Raw genomic sequence first — 17,900 nt, 5'->3', positions numbered from 1 at the left:
TTTGTACCTAGCTTAGTTTGGCTATAGTTTGGTTTCCGTAGTAGTTACATTATATTATATTAATCTCAATACGTCTGTTCTATCGTTTGTTGTTTGGGGACGTTTCACACCTTCGTTGTATAATTGTTTTAATGATATCTTTTTTAAAAAATTAGTTCATTATTCAAACTGTGTACCATCTTGGTAAACAGGATGTTAGTAATGGTATTTAATGAATAATATTGTAATCACTCTCAATTTTACGTGTGACCTTTTCTTTGTCGCGTTGAACTCTTTTTACAGTTGTGAGTAAAAATAGGCTGACAGGTCCGTGTGCGCGCACGTTGTATGTAATGTAAAAACATAATGTTTGCCTTTGGGGTGTTTTGGCAGAAACATAAAAAATACAAAGAGTTTTCTTTCTTTTTTTTACCATTTCCATCAATTTTAAATAAAATTGTTGATGCCAATGTTTAAATTATAATAATTTCTGTCGTTTCAGTCTAAAAAAAAATGTTCGATATTACGAAAATATAAAGAAAATCCAGAATTTTGGTGTCAAATATTTTTACCGCATAGTCAATTGTGCTGACTAGCGAAATCGCGAAGTCGAACACTTCTGTCACCAAATAAAGTGAATTCCGGTTGTTTGTTTGTTTGTTTGCAAACGTCAGCTGTTTTTACATGATTGATAAATTTGACAGCTCAACAATTGCATTATTCAAAAATACATGTATTATTTACGTTTTACCATCTGACTCGTCGAATTGATGATAGTTGTCAAATTGACCTTCACCTTTTCCATTTGTTGTAAACCGTGCCTTGTTATAGCCTTCAAATAAAATTTCAATATTACTTTGCTGAATATCCATAATTCGATGAATGGGACACAGCCTGTGACATTTTCGTTCGAAATGGTTACTGTTTTGAGAGAGAGAGAGAGAGAGAGAGAGAGAGAGAGAGAGAGAGAGAGAGAGAGAGAGAGAGAGAGAGAGAGAGAGAGAGAGAGAGAGAGAGAGAGAGAGAGAGAGGGGGGGCGGACGGACGGACGGACAGACAGACAGACAGACAGACAGACAGACAGACAGTTAACAGTTATCTTTAGTTAGTTAGTTAGTTAGTTAGTTACATTCCATAGTAGTTATACACAAAAATATGACAGACAGACAGACAGACAGACAGACAGACAGACAGACAGACAGACAGACAGACAGACAGACAGACATATAGATAGATAGATAGATAGATAGATAGATAGATAGATAGATAGATAGATAGATAGATAGATAGATAGATAGATAGATAGATAGATAGATAGATAGATAGATAGATAGATAGATAGATAGATAGATAGAAATTTTAAAATATGATATTGGTGTAATGTATTTCCCATGAATCAACAGTAATAATTTATGACCACTTAATACTAATTATTAGTAAATTGTCCAATGGAATTGTGTTAAATAGAGTAGGGGTGTCATACCAACACATTGGCTGTTTATTGGCATTATTTAGTGCACATTAATACAGAACACAGCTGTGGGTAAGTTATCCCTATATTTCATATTCGCAATAAGCTTATTGATGAAATAGGACCTACAGTTTCACAATCATTTACAAAAAGATTGTACTTTTGTATTAGTTATTTTTTAAGGCTAAAGCTAGTTATAAAATAACCCCTATTGAGCATTTTAATACTTTAAGAAGTAAACTTGTTATTTTATTATACATGCTTGCGTCAGTCATTTAGTATACCGAACTGCAGCGGGTAGTTGTCTAATGCACCATACAAGTCGAACAAACGAGGTACAACATTAGTTTTATTGGAATAAAGATACAAAGTTCATTTTAAACGCCGTTTTCGATCTTGTAGAACATTTCTAAATTCATCTTGTATCATGCTGAGGTGTCCATGTCGACTAAATTGCTTCAAATTGAAACTGACTAGCTGTCTGTCTGTCCGTCCGTCCGTCCATCTGTCTGTCTGCCTGCCTGCCTGCCTGCCTGTCTGCCTGCCTGCATGCATATATGTACGTACGTACGTACGTACGTACGTACGTACGTATGTACGTATGTATGTATGTGTATGTATGTATGTATGTATGTATGTATGTATGTATGTATGTATGTATGCATGCATGTATGGGTGGGTGGGTTGGTGGGTGAGAAGTCAAAGAAGTTAGACCTAAAGTATTTTTGTTGAAAGTTCTGTCCTTCTGATTAACTGATCAATCAAACAATGAATCAAATTAATTAATTAATTATATATATCTCCAAACTCCATAACTATAATACTGTTCTCTTCATTAGCACCAAAGGGGCTTAATCTACACAGAATCCTTTTTTTCAACTTGTTCTTGAAAGTGTCTAGTTGCATGGGTAAAGAATTCCGGACGGGAGCGCAATTTCAAAATATGCGGCCATTATACGTTGAATTCTGTCGACAGTAGCAGAGTCTTGTTAGTTGTGTATAGTTTGAATTGGTTACGAATGTCGGTCTGTACTAAGAAGATGAATATTGTAATATACCTGGAAGTGAGCGCGTATTAAAGTTGGTCAGTGTTGAAGTTTGACAGATAGGGGATCTTAACCCTAATCGGAAATATGAAAGAACTTTATTGAACGAGTTATATTTAATATCAGATTACCTCTCAATAAGGTGTTAATGTTGGTTTTACTATATACTTTATTTCAATGTGTAAATACCAGATATGAAAGAAGTACGGACTGTTAATCGTACATTTGTGGGATGTTTGGATTGGGCAACATGGTTGTACGTGTAATAGTAATTATAATAACATTCAAATGTTGAAAGTATGAACATAAAAGGAAAAAAGGATATTCACTGTTAGATGTTAGATTAGTTAGAGAACTCTATTGGAAAGGGTTAAAACGTTAACTTTGTAAAACTAAAGTTGATTTATGCAAATTTGTAGATGCAGACTGGTCATAGTATACGTTACGTCATAATTGTTTGACATATACACATACACAAACACACACACACAGACAAATACACATACACATACACATACACATACACATACATACATACATACATACATACATACATACATACATACATACATACATACATACATACATACATACATACATACATACATACATACATACATACATTGTACATACATACAATGTACATACATACATACATACATACATACATACATACATACATACATACATACATACATACATACACACATACACACACACACACACACACACATACAGACACATACACACACGCACACACACACACACACACACACACACACACACACACATACACACACACATACACATTCGCGTACCATGACAATGGCATTCGATCAGGGCTATAAATTGAAAGGACCTACTTTTTTTTGAACTACGGAACAGCTTGAATTAAAGAGGTGTATATTCAAACAATAATGGTTCTTTTAATCAGGTAATTGTGTATAATAAAACAATATTATCTAAACGCTTTGTAAAATACCAATCGATATTATAACTCGAGAATTCGTGTCCAAATCCCCTTGAATGTGAATTGTTAATGTAGACACATAGCAAAGTTATTCTGTATCCATTATAGAGCTGTATATTGTAGCCTAGGTCGATGACGAGTCTGTAGCCTAGGTCGATGACGAGTCAGTAGCCTAGGTCGATGACGAGTCTGTAGCCTAGGTCGATGACGAGTCTGTAGCCTAGGTCGATGACGAGTCTGTAGCCTAGGTCGATGATGAGTCTGTAGCTACGTTTTGTTTCAGTTTTTATGATTTTCGTTGTAAATTGTGGAGGAAGAAAATGTAGTAATCTTGGTAACGTTTCTGGGGAGTATAGCGTTAGTAGATTATTTGTTTTCCATTGTTGATATGTTTGCTGATACTAGACGGGCGTGGATAATGCATAATTACTTTATCTCTTATTATAACACTGTTGCCTAGCAATTGATTTTCTTTGAATTTAAGTTTATAATGTTTTGCATTTTAGCTATAAGTTTTGGAAGGGAATGGTTTCGGTCTATCAAAAAATGTTCGCCACTGTCCTAGTTGCGTTGGTGTTATCATCGTTGGCTGATGGTACGTTAAGTTCTGTTTTCTTTATTTCTAATAATGCTTCTACATCTTGACTATTAACAAGGTTGAAGAAACACGTAATAACAACGTTACCTTTAACACTTATTAGGAGACGCCGCACAAATCTTTAAGGTTCAAATATTATCAAATCAACACTCTCATTATCATCAAAACACACTTAAAGAATCTATAGCATTATTTAGACCATGAATATATCTGGACAATAATCTGCATATTATGAAGATATTTATCATTACATATATCATTACTTTTTTTTACAATCTATCTATCTTCCATCCAAGGCTTCACAAGAACTAATACCTGCACTGTAGATCTCCATGGAGTTTGTTTTATTTTATCGGAGGATCGCCTGTCTTGGCAAGAAGCACGTCAACAATGCGAACAACTGAAAGGTGAAACACAATTAAACGGCACTTTAGTCAAACTTGAAAAACGTACTCTACGGAAAGCAATCGACGAATGGGCGGCTAAGTAAGTAGATGTATGTATATATGTATGTATGTATGTATGTATGTATGTATGTATGTATGTATGTATGTATGTATGTATGTGTGTGTACGTATGTCTGTATGTATGTATGTATGTATGTATGTATGTATGTATGTATGTATGTATGTATGCATGCATGCATGCATGCATGAATGTGTGTGTGTATGTGTGTGTGTATGTATGTATGTATGTATGTATGTATGTATGTATGTATGTATGTATGTATGTATGTATGTATGTGTATGTATGTGTATGTGTATGTATGTGTGTGTGTGGGGGGGGGGGCGAGCGTGCGCGCGTGTACGTGTGTATTAAGTATGTACAATGTGTATATATATTGTGTGTGTGTGTGTGTGTGTGTGTGTGTGTGTGTGTGTGTTTTCGAGAACAAATGCTCTCATGATTATTCCATTTTATCAAATAAAGCAACATCACAGCATGGATAGGTCTACACGAGCTGGCCGTAGAAACACATCCATATTGGGTGGATGGTGAAAAACTTGGCAAGTTTAAACCAAATAAGGTCTACCCCTGGAGCGAGGACGATAACAACTCGGAAGACAACAACTGTGTACTCGTTGTACCAAACGCAAAGAAAGAAAAATTACTATGGCAATATGCAAATTGTGATGATGTTAACCAATACATATGTGCCGTCGGTGACATAGGTAGATATGCAAATTATATGCAAATATTATTACGAATCACATTTGAAAGCGTTTGAAATAGTATAAGTATAAAAGAACAGCTAGTGGTCAAAAGATTGAAAGAACTGCTATTGGTCAACATTTTGAAAGAACAGCTAGTGGTCAAAAGGTAGCCATTGATCAATTGTTTAAAATCCATTCGTAAAATATATATAAGAGTAGCCAATGTAGAAGTATTTGAACGGTTAGGCATTGGTCAAACGTCAATAGATTGCAAAAGATGCAAAAACTGTAAAAAGGTTGTTACTCTACGTACAATAACAAATACTCTACACATTTGCTTTACTGATTTGCTACTGGGACCATTTTTCATCACATAACCAGAGATATATTCACTTAATATTGGTCATTTACTTATAAAAAGACTTTGTATCTGACCCCAGCCTTAAAACAAACCGTTCCAGTGTAGCAGCTAGTAGTACATGGGATGTACAATACTGTTACGAAATATTGGGACATTTTAGCGCCCTCAGTCAGCACTTGTGGGCAGTCATATACTCGGTATCTGGCTGAGAAATGTGAAAGATCCCTGAATTTCAGGTGCGGTTATCCGACTATTTTTGTATGTCAGTCAGTTGCAGGAAGTTAGGCGGTGATTTAGTCACGTGAGTCTTGTAACTATGGGCAACCACCCATCACATCTGGGGAGTCTAAACGATGACGGCGTGCAGTGAACAGCGTATTTCTTGTGCTCCTGAACTAATATCTTGCCCTCCTCTATTTTCCTTCTATTTCGGTCAATACATTTACTGTTATCGGAGGCCAGTTTGTGCTACCATTTACATTGGCTTTCGTTGGCATTGTTGTGTAATATTTTATTCAATTTTCAACTTTGAACAGGTTTTTTGTAGTATTTTCCAGATATTTGTTACAATACGCAAAAAGGAGTTGTGCATGTACGTACGTAGCCATAGTAACGTTGACTAATTTTGAACATCTTTGCCAGCTGACAAACACGCAATTAAAAAACTGAAGAAAGAGAAAGTTGCAAAAGAGAAAGCACTAATTGCTGAGGAAAATTCAGTTTCTGGAATTATTGAAAAACAGAGTGAGAACATTCGTAAGTAAAGAGTATTTACTTGGGTATTTATATAATATATTGTAGAACCACAGACAAGTTTCTTACTTGTCTGTGATAGAACTAAGCAAAGTACAGGCATTCTAAATATATTGTACAATCTACTGTAACTTGCATGAAAGTATGGAGTTTGTCAATTTGCCACACGGTTTATATGTTTTTGTATAGATGGGTGTTTGGGTACATACATACATACATACATACATACATACATACATACATACATACATACATACATACATACATACATACAATGTACATACATACATACATACATACATACATACATACATACATACATACATACATACATACATACATACATACATACATTCATACATACATACATACATACACTAATTATTTACATGTCATTTTGATGGTAGCTGGTACAATTGAAGGTGACATCATTCTGCCTCCTGAGTTAAAGTCAAAGGGACCGACCAGGTACGATATGTAAGAGAGGAATATATATATATATATATATATATATATATATATATATATATATATATATATATATATATATATATATATATATATATATATATATATATACATACATACATATAAACTAAACGAGTAGGATGTGGTGTATGCAAATGATTGTTATTAGTCCTTGATGTTGCTGTCCTGGGCTCTGTTGTATGCTGATAATGCTAATGTTTGAATTGTTCGGGATCTGTTATGTTGATGATATCCTGTGGTAAACTGTTCCAGTCTCTGATAGTCCGTGGAACAAATGAGTATTTGTGACAGTCTATACATGCCTGTTGTTGTATGAAGCTTTTAGAGTGTGTATGCCGAGTTTACCTTTGAGTTGGTGACAGGTAGTTTTGTACCTGCAGTGGCAAGTGCCCCCTATGGCCGTGCAATATACTGAGTCGTGATGTTCTCCGTCACGTTTATACTCATTATTGATCAACATATTCACTGTACTTTGCAGAAAGAGAGCTGCCATTTGGTATGATATTATGAAGTGGCCTGATGCAAAAGTATATTATAAACTAGACCCAACCAAAACGTTTAGTAAGTATTTCATCATTTATTATTCAATGTAGATTCTGAGATTTGTTGCAAATAAAATTACCTGGGTTGGCTTCCGGGGCATTTTTACAATGTTTCATTGTAACACTGTTGAAGATTTGGTAAATCTTTTTGTCCAGCAAGACGGTCAACTGATTAAGGTGATATGGAGAGTGTACGGGAATGGGCACGCACTGGACGATCCAAACTTTAAATGATAATTTATAAAGTCACCTTTGTTCTTGTTTGTATTATTATTATTATTGTTGTTGTTGTTGTTGTTGTTGTTGTTGTTGTTGTTGTTGTTGTTGTGTTGTTTTAAAGGCTCATATGAAAAGCAGACTATCAGTAATGCTATGACCAAGATTGAAGACAAGACGTGTTTGACATTTATTGAACGTACAGACCAGACAAGTTATGTAAACATCTCCAAAGATGGCGGGTAAGTGTCACTGACTACCACCCACTTTGAAGATCATCTAATTATTTTAACTACTATAACATCGATTTCCCGCGCTTACAAGATTTGAAAGCAGTGATTTACTGAAAAATCGAAATTATTCCCCACCAATAGACGTGAACAGATCAGATCTCATAACTTTTCTTGGCCCTATTTTTGAATAGAAACTTAGCTTTGGATAAATAATACATACAATTTAGCTTTTGATACACACTTGCTTGAACTTGGGAGGAAAATGACAAATTGTAGATATAATTTAAGTTTTACATTCGCCGTTCATTTGTGTGTAGTTGAATTTCATTCAGTAGGTTTTTGACCATTCCTGTCTGTCAGATAGCGCAATCGCATTGCATACTTTTTAGCTGTATTATTCGTGTCTGTCTGTCTGTCTGTCTGTCTGTCTGTCTGTCTGTCTGTCTGTCTGTCTAGATCTGTACCTTTATCCTGTATTACTGTTTTGTCCAACGTTAACAGATGTAGATCATTCATCGGAAGAAACCCATATGGTCCACAGTTGCTGTCATTGGAATCTGGATGTTACACCATTGGAGTAACTATGCACGAACTATTACACTCAGTTGGATTTCTACACGAGCAATCGCGAGATGACAGAGACGAATTTGTGAAAGTGAACTATGACAATATCATAAGGGGTAGGTGTACACCTTGTAATCTTTACATATACTTTTCCGGTAATTTGACAGCAACCAAAATCAACGAGCAGTTTGTAAAGGAATACCCCTATCGACGCGTAAGAGAATTTCTTTTGTTTTTTAAGTGTACTGCAATTTCATCAAGTATGAAGTGCTGAGTCTATTAGGATGGTGTTAGACATGTAAAAGGTCACGAGTCTCAGAATCAATGATAACGACTTAATCCCACCGCTGCCACCATGTTGAAAGTTTTAAAGCCATTGGTTATTTCCCACTACTACCGCCGCACCATATGCATGTGTGTGAAAGCAATGTATTAAATCCAACATTACCCCAAGTATCTTACCCAACTGCTCCATTTTTACACCTGGTTCACTCCTCTCATCACATCGCATTAACTGACAATCAATTCAATTGATATAGGCATCATGGTACAATAACCCTAACCCGAATGGCAACAATTTGATTTGGAACTGGTGGCAGCGATGGGGTGACAAAAAAAACACAAAATAATGTAATGTTACACGCTACAATGAGTCTAAGTAAAATATGACCCTCCCATAGTTTACATTTTCTAAAATATGGCTCTCCCCTGAGAACCAATTTGTAAAAGTGACCCCCTCCCCCAATCCCCCCCCCCCCCCAGCCCTCCTCTTTTTAAATACTGACGGCTTCCTAATCACAAATAGGAGAGAGGGCAATGTTGATTTTTTAAATTAATTCGAAGGAAAAATAGGAAAAATCACTTTCTAAAGTGTTATAATAAGAGATAAAAACTGACAATGTATAACCATAATAAGGTGTCGGTCAGTATAGTTTTTACAGAGCTTTCCAAGTCAACGCGCTTTGCGAGGTTTGCGATTATTACACCTGGAACTATATCGGCACAGAAGACTTCACATTCAAGCGTTCACAATTGTAACCTCTATCCTACAAGGTTCCAAACTATACAGCTACAGCTGGGTCGAATGAGATAACAGTGGTTCAAATGTTCCCCACGGCTTTTAGCCATTCAGAAACAAATGGCAGCGACGGGGCTCGAACCTGAAGCCTGCAGATTCCATACATTCGACCATCGTGGAAGTTCACCACACTGGAAGTCCCTGAAAAACAGTTGAATACGTGTCGCCATTTGGGAAAAACTTGCTATCAAAGCCGTACAGAGTTTTACAACTCTACTGAGAGTGTATTTACATCAATGTATATCAATAGATTATATCAACATATCACAGTTATAGTTATAGTCTGAAAATGGTTTAAAATTTCGAAAGTCTGTCTGTCATTGTGACTGTACGTAACGTTAGTGTTCTTCTGTTACACTTTACAGGTAGAGAGAGCAATTTTGTGATTCATCCATCGGCACTTTTGCAAGAAGTAAACTATGATTATGAATCTCTGTTACACTATCGTGCAAATTCATTTGCTATCGATCGTACTATACCAACTCTAGATCCAATACAACCAGTTGATCCTGCTATACTTGGACAACGAGATGGTATGTCGCCCTCAGACATAGCTGATGTCAGTACATTTTACGGCTGTTCCAGTAAGTTTGACTCTTTCTATATAAATACGTTTGTTCGTATGGAGGACCGATCACGTGACCTAGACCTGTGAGTTACAAAGCAGCGACTTCTAAAGTGCATGTTACCTGTGACTTCCAAAAGTACGACAGGCAACTTTCAATGCTTTCAAAACTTTCAAAACTGGGACGGTGAATAGCGAAAGTGTGACTTCTACATGTGACCTGCGACCTGTCAGTTTAAAAACAGCTACTTCTAAAGTTTTACCAAGGACTTCCAAAACAGTGACCAGAGAGTTGCAAAACAGCAAAATACAATTTCCAATTTCGGTAGGGTTATCTGCACACACATTGTTTATTTGCCCGTAAAGTGAAACAACTGTTCTGGACTCCCCAAGTATCGCCTTTTTAGAGACGTCATACTGTATCCAGACATTTAAAATCCGTCGGTGTGAAACTGTCAAAGTTCAAACTAATAATGTAGCGTACAACACACTTTGATAGTCTCAGCACACTATTCCACAAACACCCTAATATGTGAGTTGTACAGGTGGTAAACAAGCAAAGTCCTTTACAAAATACGACAAGATCAAAGTTGTGGGGAAAGCACAGTCTGTCATTATAATTGAAGTAGATCTCTATTTATTTGCTCAGTGAGCTTCTGTGTGCCTTTTCATGAGTCTGTAGCAGTAATTGCATGAGTGTAATAGTTACTGCAAGAGTATGTAGCAGTAATTGCGCATGCATGAGTGTAGCAGTAACTGCATGGATGTATCAGTAACTGCAACAGTGTAGCAGTAACTACATGAGTGTAATAGTTAATGCAACAGTGTAGCAGTAACTGCATGGCTGTAGCAGTAAATGCATGAGTGTAGCAGTAACTGCATGAGTGTAATAATTACTGCAACAGTGTCTCACAAAAGTGGCAATCAAATAAGGTTATTACTAGACAAACTTTCAGTACCATAAATAGTTAGTGTAATCCCAGATCATAAATGTCCACAAAATGCCTGTGACTTTATTCAAAATAATGTATTCACCGAATAAACCATGTCTGTGAGTGTTACATTGTAATATTCTGTCTGTAAGTAATAAGCGTTAATACAGCTATCATTGATATTGATCTCAGTGCCATTTCCATTAACGCATAGTGAAAGGGAAAAAATGACGATGGGGTGAATTATAATGACGTCATGTAGACACACAAAAGAATCGTTGTATGGAGGTTGAAAAAATAGGCAAAGATTACCGCGAAAGAAGATGTATTAGAAGTTTGTTCTTCAGTAAATGACTATGTATGCACAGACCATCTTTATACTATGTTATCTTTAAGATTCATTCCATGGTGGATGGTCATATTGGACCTCTTGGACTGAATGTGAAGTCACGTGTGGCGGTGGAATTCAGACGAGAAATAGGGAATGTAATAGCCCGCCTCCATCAGAGAATGGACTGCCATGTCAGGGTGATGATATTGAAAAACGAACATGTATGGATATTCTATGCCCGGATGAAGTCAGTAAGTTGAATGTTAGTGAGATGCGATGGGTTTACTATATAGATCGGTTTCCAACTTATGCTTAACTATGTGAATATTTACATAAAGAAAAGAAACTAAAGTAATACTAATTTCTGTCATAAATTATATATATATATACATAAGAAGACGAGTCTCATATCACATTGTGGATTTACACTACGGACCGTTTCACCAGAAGGATCGTATATGATAGCTCTCCAAGGTGATCGAGCACTCTACTTGGCGAAAGAAGGATGAAACTCTATGTATATATATATATTCTGTAGGTTACACTTGGATTGGTTGCTGGCGTGATGTAGGCGAGTCTGAACTGTTAACAACTCTTGAAGGAACTGGTAATCCCTATATAACAGGCAACTACTGGGAGAGAGATGATCCAGCCCGAGTAAGTTCAATTTAATTTTGATAACTTCTTATCAGACTTTCACTTGATTTCACTGTGATGTGTAAAAGGATTACAAAATGAATTACATCATTATCTGTCTCTCTACTCTGTGTCTATTACTTGTTCATGCCTAGCTTGATTGATTCAAATTTAGCACATAGGTTAGACAAAGTAATACGTCCTTATACGTGACTTTCTAATTTCAGAACTGTGTTCTTGCTGCTGCGCACTTGATGCATGACATTGCTGCACTTCGTTTTGGCGGGAAATGTTTCAGTATGAGTACGGCAGACGACAATTTATTGTACCAAGATGGCGGACCTTCTGATGAATGTTACACTGGTACAGGTACAATTAATGCTCTAGATGTGTACAGCATTGAAGGTTTGTAATTTATGTCTGCTTCCAATTGGCCTGTCTATACCACGGATCTGTCATTTCGTTTTGCTCGTTTGTGAAATCGCATGAACTCATTTGAAGTGGATCTGGAGAGAGAACGTGACGTACATACGTAAACAGACTAGCTTTGTATCTCTTGATTAATTGGGTTTGTTCAAAATGTGGTTGTATTTGACAAATTCCGTTAAAGACTATAGTTGAAAATTCATTTTAAAAATTTTGATATAGTATAATCATTGCTTAATGTCTGACAACTACACGTTATTAAGAGTATTTTACTTTTGTCATTCTAACCTGATGTTTTTGAATCATTGGTGGGATATTTCAACAGGGGAGGGTCATGTTTTAGAGAAAGGCAACTGAGGGAGGAACACCTATAAAAAGACGGAAGGGTCACATTTTACACAACGGACTAGTACTGTGAATGATCCCCCTCCCCCTTGTAATTACTGAAGGCTCCCTGATAATCAATATTCAGTTATTGATATATTTCTATTTTGTCAGTGGCTGAACAAACTGGGAAAGATTGGGGAGCTTGGACAGAATGGAGCACATGTGAACTGACAGATCCTGCTGTTTGTGTTGGTGGTTTAAGTTGGGGCAAACGACATAGAACTCGAAAGTGTGAAACAGTCACTATCTGTGAAGGAATGGAGAAAGAAAACGAAGATTGTTCTGTCGACTGTCAAGGTTCAGGTAAGCTTGTCATTGCTATGTCTATGCCCGTCATTCTTCATAAAACCATAGACCTTTTTACGACACTATCTGAGACCGCCAATTATTCTCATTGGCCAAAGAAGGTGGCGTATGTTGTACCTACTATTGCTACAGTGATACCAGTCTGAGATGATGGCTATAATGAAAATGTGCAAATAAGTAAAAGTTCAGTGGTCGGCTCCTACGCATGCCCGAATGAGGTTCATTGTGTGTGTTGAGAACGAGGTTTGGATCACTATGTAACTTAATACACATCTCCAGTTCTTACCATTATGGTGAACTGAACTTTTTTGCATCGCCTCAAAGTTCACCTACACACAAGTCTTTCGTAGATCATGTAAATTCCTGCCCAGCTTACAAATTAAGTGAGATTCCATTTATGGTAGTTCAGAATTTCACAATCCAATAATGCTTGTGGAACTAAGTGACATGGTCTACGAAAGGCATTCACTTTACATCTTGTTATTGATTTTCCTACAGACCAGTGGACGTGTGCTGGATCAGACATCTTCATCTTTGTTTTAGAATCTGTCTTGTCTTGGAACAATGCCAAATCTTACTGTGAAGACCTGGATACGCCTTTAACGTCACACCTAGCCATAGTTCAAGATGACGTCATCCATTCTGAAGTACGAAACTATGCCAAAACTTTACCTGTACCTATCAAGAAGGCTTACTGGGTTGGCTGTGATGACATCACATCCGAAGGCGATTTTATGTGGGTTGATGGCGTTGCTGTTAACATGGAAACAGCCGGATGGTCAAAAAGACAACCAAAGAACACAAGCCGAGCATGTGAAGAAACTGGTCAAGACTGTTGCCAGTTGAAGTAGGTTGAGTGATTTGATGTTTTATCAAAATATAGAATATTATCTAAAATAATAAAGCAAACAAAATCTAGAGCTTCTAGATGGAGATCCCCGTGAGAGGTGGACATATCCCTGTCTAAAGCTCTTCCCCCTATCTTTTACTGTCGAGATGCTATTAAACTTTCACTTTGGCACTTCAACCCTATATAAATATTATATGCTAATTATATGATGTTGCTGTCTTGTAAAATATTTTAATGCGAGACGTAGTCAAAAGAGTCTATTCCCTGCGTCATGATGAAATGCTTGGAGTGTGAATATAATATGGTGGAGAGGGGTTCACCATGTTCTAGAAACAAGTTATAGTGAAGTTAACTGCTTTGGTTTTACAGAGACGGTCAGAGACTTTTTCTATATTCGATTGAAAAATCAACTCCCCCCTCCCCGAGAAAATGATCAGTCCGATATGTGTACCATCACTTTGTTTAATGTTTTTGTAACTATTCACCTGCACGAATGACTCTTCATGATGATGATGATGATGATGATGATGATGATGATGATGATGATGATGATGATGATTAATTAGGTACAAATGTTATCCCCTTTTTGTAAAATAGGAAGCGATCCAAACCCATATCCTACATGTTAGATGATGAGTGTTGTAAGAAAAAGAAACAGTTTATTTGCCATATCCGTAAGTATATAACTCGTTTTGTATCAAATATGCAAATTGCATTATATCTTTAGAGTATCTTACGTTACTAGTTCATCTATGTGTATGCAGGTTGAACGAGAAACGGTCGAATTCATTATAATGGGATTGGGATAGGATCCCTACGAAACCAAAACATTTTCGTTTGCCACTAATTGCAGCAAATTCACGTGTACCAATAAGTATTTACCAGTTTGGTTTTAGCATAGACTTTGGAGTCTCCATCGTCTATGGGTTTGAGTCTTGAATCACAGAGAGAGATTGGATAATTACAATTACAAACAAAGTTGTAAAATAACCATTAATTTTTCAATATGCATACCAGTGAATCAGAATCAAATGGAGTTCACAGAAAACATTCAAAACTAATTTCTATTAATATACATATTAATGTGTATGTTTGACCTTTAACCTTTCCTTATTCTTCCAATCGTTAGGTGACTACCCTAAATGCGTGCAGCGAACAGAAGAAAACTAACAAATACCGTCATGAATTAATCTCCGAATTAACACGAAGGTAGTTTAGGAACTGGAAGTTAGGTTTCTAGTCTTCATAGTTCAATGTCATTGTATGTTGGTTTACAGTAAATTATGCAGTAAAAGTCACCAACCTCACTCTCGTCACCAACCTCACTCTCGTCAAGCATACAATACATACGTCAGTTACGTCACTACCATATCACATACGTCATATCTTGTAAGCTTATAGAAAGGGTAATACAATGTATCCTACTGACGACCACATTACAATATTTGGGAGATAACCGGTTTTAATTTAGATTTGGTACTTTACTACGTTGAAGAATTCACTTTCATAAATTTGAACGTTCTTTAATTTGTTATTCATTGACGGGGTTTAAATCAATAGGAATTCAATGTGTTCCACAATTGGTAGTGGGTGTACATGTAGTTGTCATTCAATGACATTCAAAAAAGTCCAATTAAACAAGGCTATGAAATGCCTAAAATGTTTACAAGTGTTAGTATTTAAAAAACATTAATTAGAAAATTTTATCTTGTAATTGTCATTCTTTGTTTGAGTAAGATAGAAATGTATCGATCACATAAACCTAGTAAAATGCACTTCAAAGTTCCGTTCAGTTTTGTATATTTTTCCGCCAAATTCTTGTGAATACTTGTTATCGGAAATATGAATATAAAATATCAAATTCTGTAGGACTTCCGGTTTAGATTTAGTTATCCGTTGATAGAATTGTTCCTATGTTCAGATTAAGGGAAGGCTTTTCTATATTAATACTAATTATAAACAAAACTGAAGAGAATGTTAGTACATTGTAATCAGTATTACAGTGACAGTTCAGAGCTTTCGGGTCGATATATTGTAAGTTCTCACAACAATCAGAATGACGTCTTTCATTTTACAGAGTTTCTAGTCTGGTTTAGTTCTCCCTTTTTGTTCCATAATCATCGAACGATTGCAAAACTGATTTCCTAACATTAACCACTTTACATGTACTTTGCTTTCATTGAAAAATACAATTTTACTACCATGGATATTTCAGCAATCTTGAAAATAAATACCTCCCATTTTACAAAAGATGATACTATGTTATACATTTTCATCAATAGTCTTTGTTAAGATATTTACTTCATGTTATTGGTAGGGTCATTGTCCTTAAATGACAAGGATACCTCGTTAATTCACATTTAAATCTTGGATAACAATGAGATAATCAGTCGATCCGAACTTAGGCGGAAGTGACTTGCATTAACAATAAGTTTAACAGGAGTCGCCTCGCAAGTCTCATACGTCATTTCCGCCAATTAATTGATACTAACTCTGTACTGATAAATGAAAGTGAATACAACCAATGTATTTTATCACATTTAACATTCAAGTTGTTTGAAATAACAAAGTAGATTTACAAGTTATCCTTTCTCTTTAGAGACGGCTTTCCACTTTTAAAATGTTTATTGAATAAAGTATAATCAAGGTAAACGCTTTTCTCCAAACTACTGTTTTCTTGAGAAAGTGATGTGAAATTAATGAGAAGAGGATATGAATGACTTGCATAACTTGAAAGAACGAAAATACTAAAGGAAAGATTTTAAGAAAAAGAGATATGCTGGTAGAAAGTAATTTGAAGATGGAGCGAAGGAGATGAAGAAGAAAAAGAAGATCTGATGAAGATTCACGCGACGTCTTTAGCACACTCCGTCATTATAATGTGTAGCGTTCTACCAGTAAACAAAGTTATGGCATCCGGGGATTATGTGGTGTTTATACTTTGATAAGTTGCCGACACTGATTACATTGTGTGTCTTTGCATGAAACTTGTCTCATTCTGCTTATCACGTGCGCCTGTATGTCAGTTTGATAGTGTGGTAAGGGGAAGACTTAGAAGGCATCATCAAATTATGTCCCACTGTTTTGATCAGAGGCATATCTAGACAACGGCTTCAATGGTTGTATTTATTTATTTATTTATTTATTTATTTATTTATTTATTTATTTAACAACCAACCAACCAACCAAACAAACAAACAAACAAACAAACAAACAAACAAACAAACAAACAAACAAACAAACAAACAAAACAAACAAACAAGTAATAAGCTTTCCAAGGTTAAGTTGATTTCTTTTATTATGATCTTGAAGTGATAGAATAAGTAAAATACAGTTTTCGAATAAACACAGAACTACAAGATAAAGACTAAAAATATGATTAAATAATTAGGAAATATGATAAGACGCGATATAATAACAATTTACTGTTTGTTGGTGATTTACTCCGACGTATATACGACTTCGAAAAGAACACACATGTGCAACCAAAAGACATTATGGAACATACAATGAAATGTGAAACGAAATATTCTAAAGCATCTATCGCAGAAATTGCAACAAAAAGTTTGCTCAAATTAGTCTGTCCTAACAAAAGATATTGTCTAGCGTGAGTACTGAATATAAAGAATGTCTTGTAAAAGTCATTTATAGAATATGTAAACCATATGCAAATTATATTGAAATGTGAGCAGTCTTGATATTCATGCGTCATCTAATTGATGTGCGCAGTCTCAGTAGGTATACTAGCTGGCAATCCAGACCCGTTACATATCTCCGCAGTAATCACCTATGTAAATGAGAATAATAAAATTGTGGTGTTAGCAGTGGTGGTGATGATGTCGTGATGATGTCGTGATGATGTCGTGGTGATGTCGTGGTAATGTCGTGGTAATGTCGTGGCGATGTCGTGGTAATGTCGTGGTAATGTGATGATGTCGTGGTGCTGGTGCTTGTGATGTCTTGGCGATGTTGTAGTAATGTCGTGATGATGTCGTGATGATGTCGTGGTAATG

General features: G+C 35.9%; 1 protein-coding gene across 1 annotated transcript; it reads left to right on the top strand.

Annotated features, from left to right (window-relative positions):
- The first annotated feature begins 1,504 nt into the window (after nt 1-1,504).
- On the top strand, nt 1,505-15,777 carry LOC144453102 (uncharacterized). Its single transcript, XM_078144379.1, has 17 exons — nt 1,505-1,522; nt 3,973-4,061; nt 4,361-4,550; nt 4,995-5,236; nt 6,222-6,335; nt 6,740-6,800; nt 7,300-7,382; nt 7,704-7,821; nt 8,314-8,496; nt 9,824-10,038; nt 11,348-11,533; nt 11,821-11,939; nt 12,146-12,323; nt 12,843-13,034; nt 13,536-13,884; nt 14,485-14,561; nt 15,017-15,777. Exons 2-17 carry the CDS (start codon nt 3,992-3,994, stop codon nt 15,055-15,057), a joined length of 2,418 nt encoding a protein of 805 aa, XP_078000505.1. The 5' UTR covers nt 1,505-1,522; nt 3,973-3,991; the 3' UTR covers nt 15,058-15,777.
- Nucleotides 15,778-17,900: the final 2,123 nt, after the last annotated feature.

The sequence above is a fragment of the Glandiceps talaboti genome, chromosome 23 (assembly GCF_964340395.1).
Source record: "Glandiceps talaboti chromosome 23, keGlaTala1.1, whole genome shotgun sequence".
Lineage (NCBI taxonomy): Eukaryota > Metazoa > Hemichordata > Enteropneusta > Spengelidae > Glandiceps > Glandiceps talaboti.
The sequence above is the reverse complement of the archived record's forward strand: the minus strand, read 5'-3'. Positions and strand labels throughout refer to the sequence as shown.

Excerpts from the sequence above, each read along its gene's own strand:
- LOC144453102 (XM_078144379.1), top strand. The coding sequence starts at position 3,992 with ATGGTTTCGGTCTATCAAAAAATGTTCGCCACTGTCCTAGTTGCGTTG. Across the intron at positions 4,551-4,994 it reads ATCGACGAATGGGCGGCTAA|CAACATCACAGCATGGATAG; the intron begins GTAAGTAGATGT and ends TATCAAATAAAG. Across the intron at positions 13,035-13,535 it reads TGTCGACTGTCAAGGTTCAG|ACCAGTGGACGTGTGCTGGA; the intron begins GTAAGCTTGTCA and ends ATTTTCCTACAG.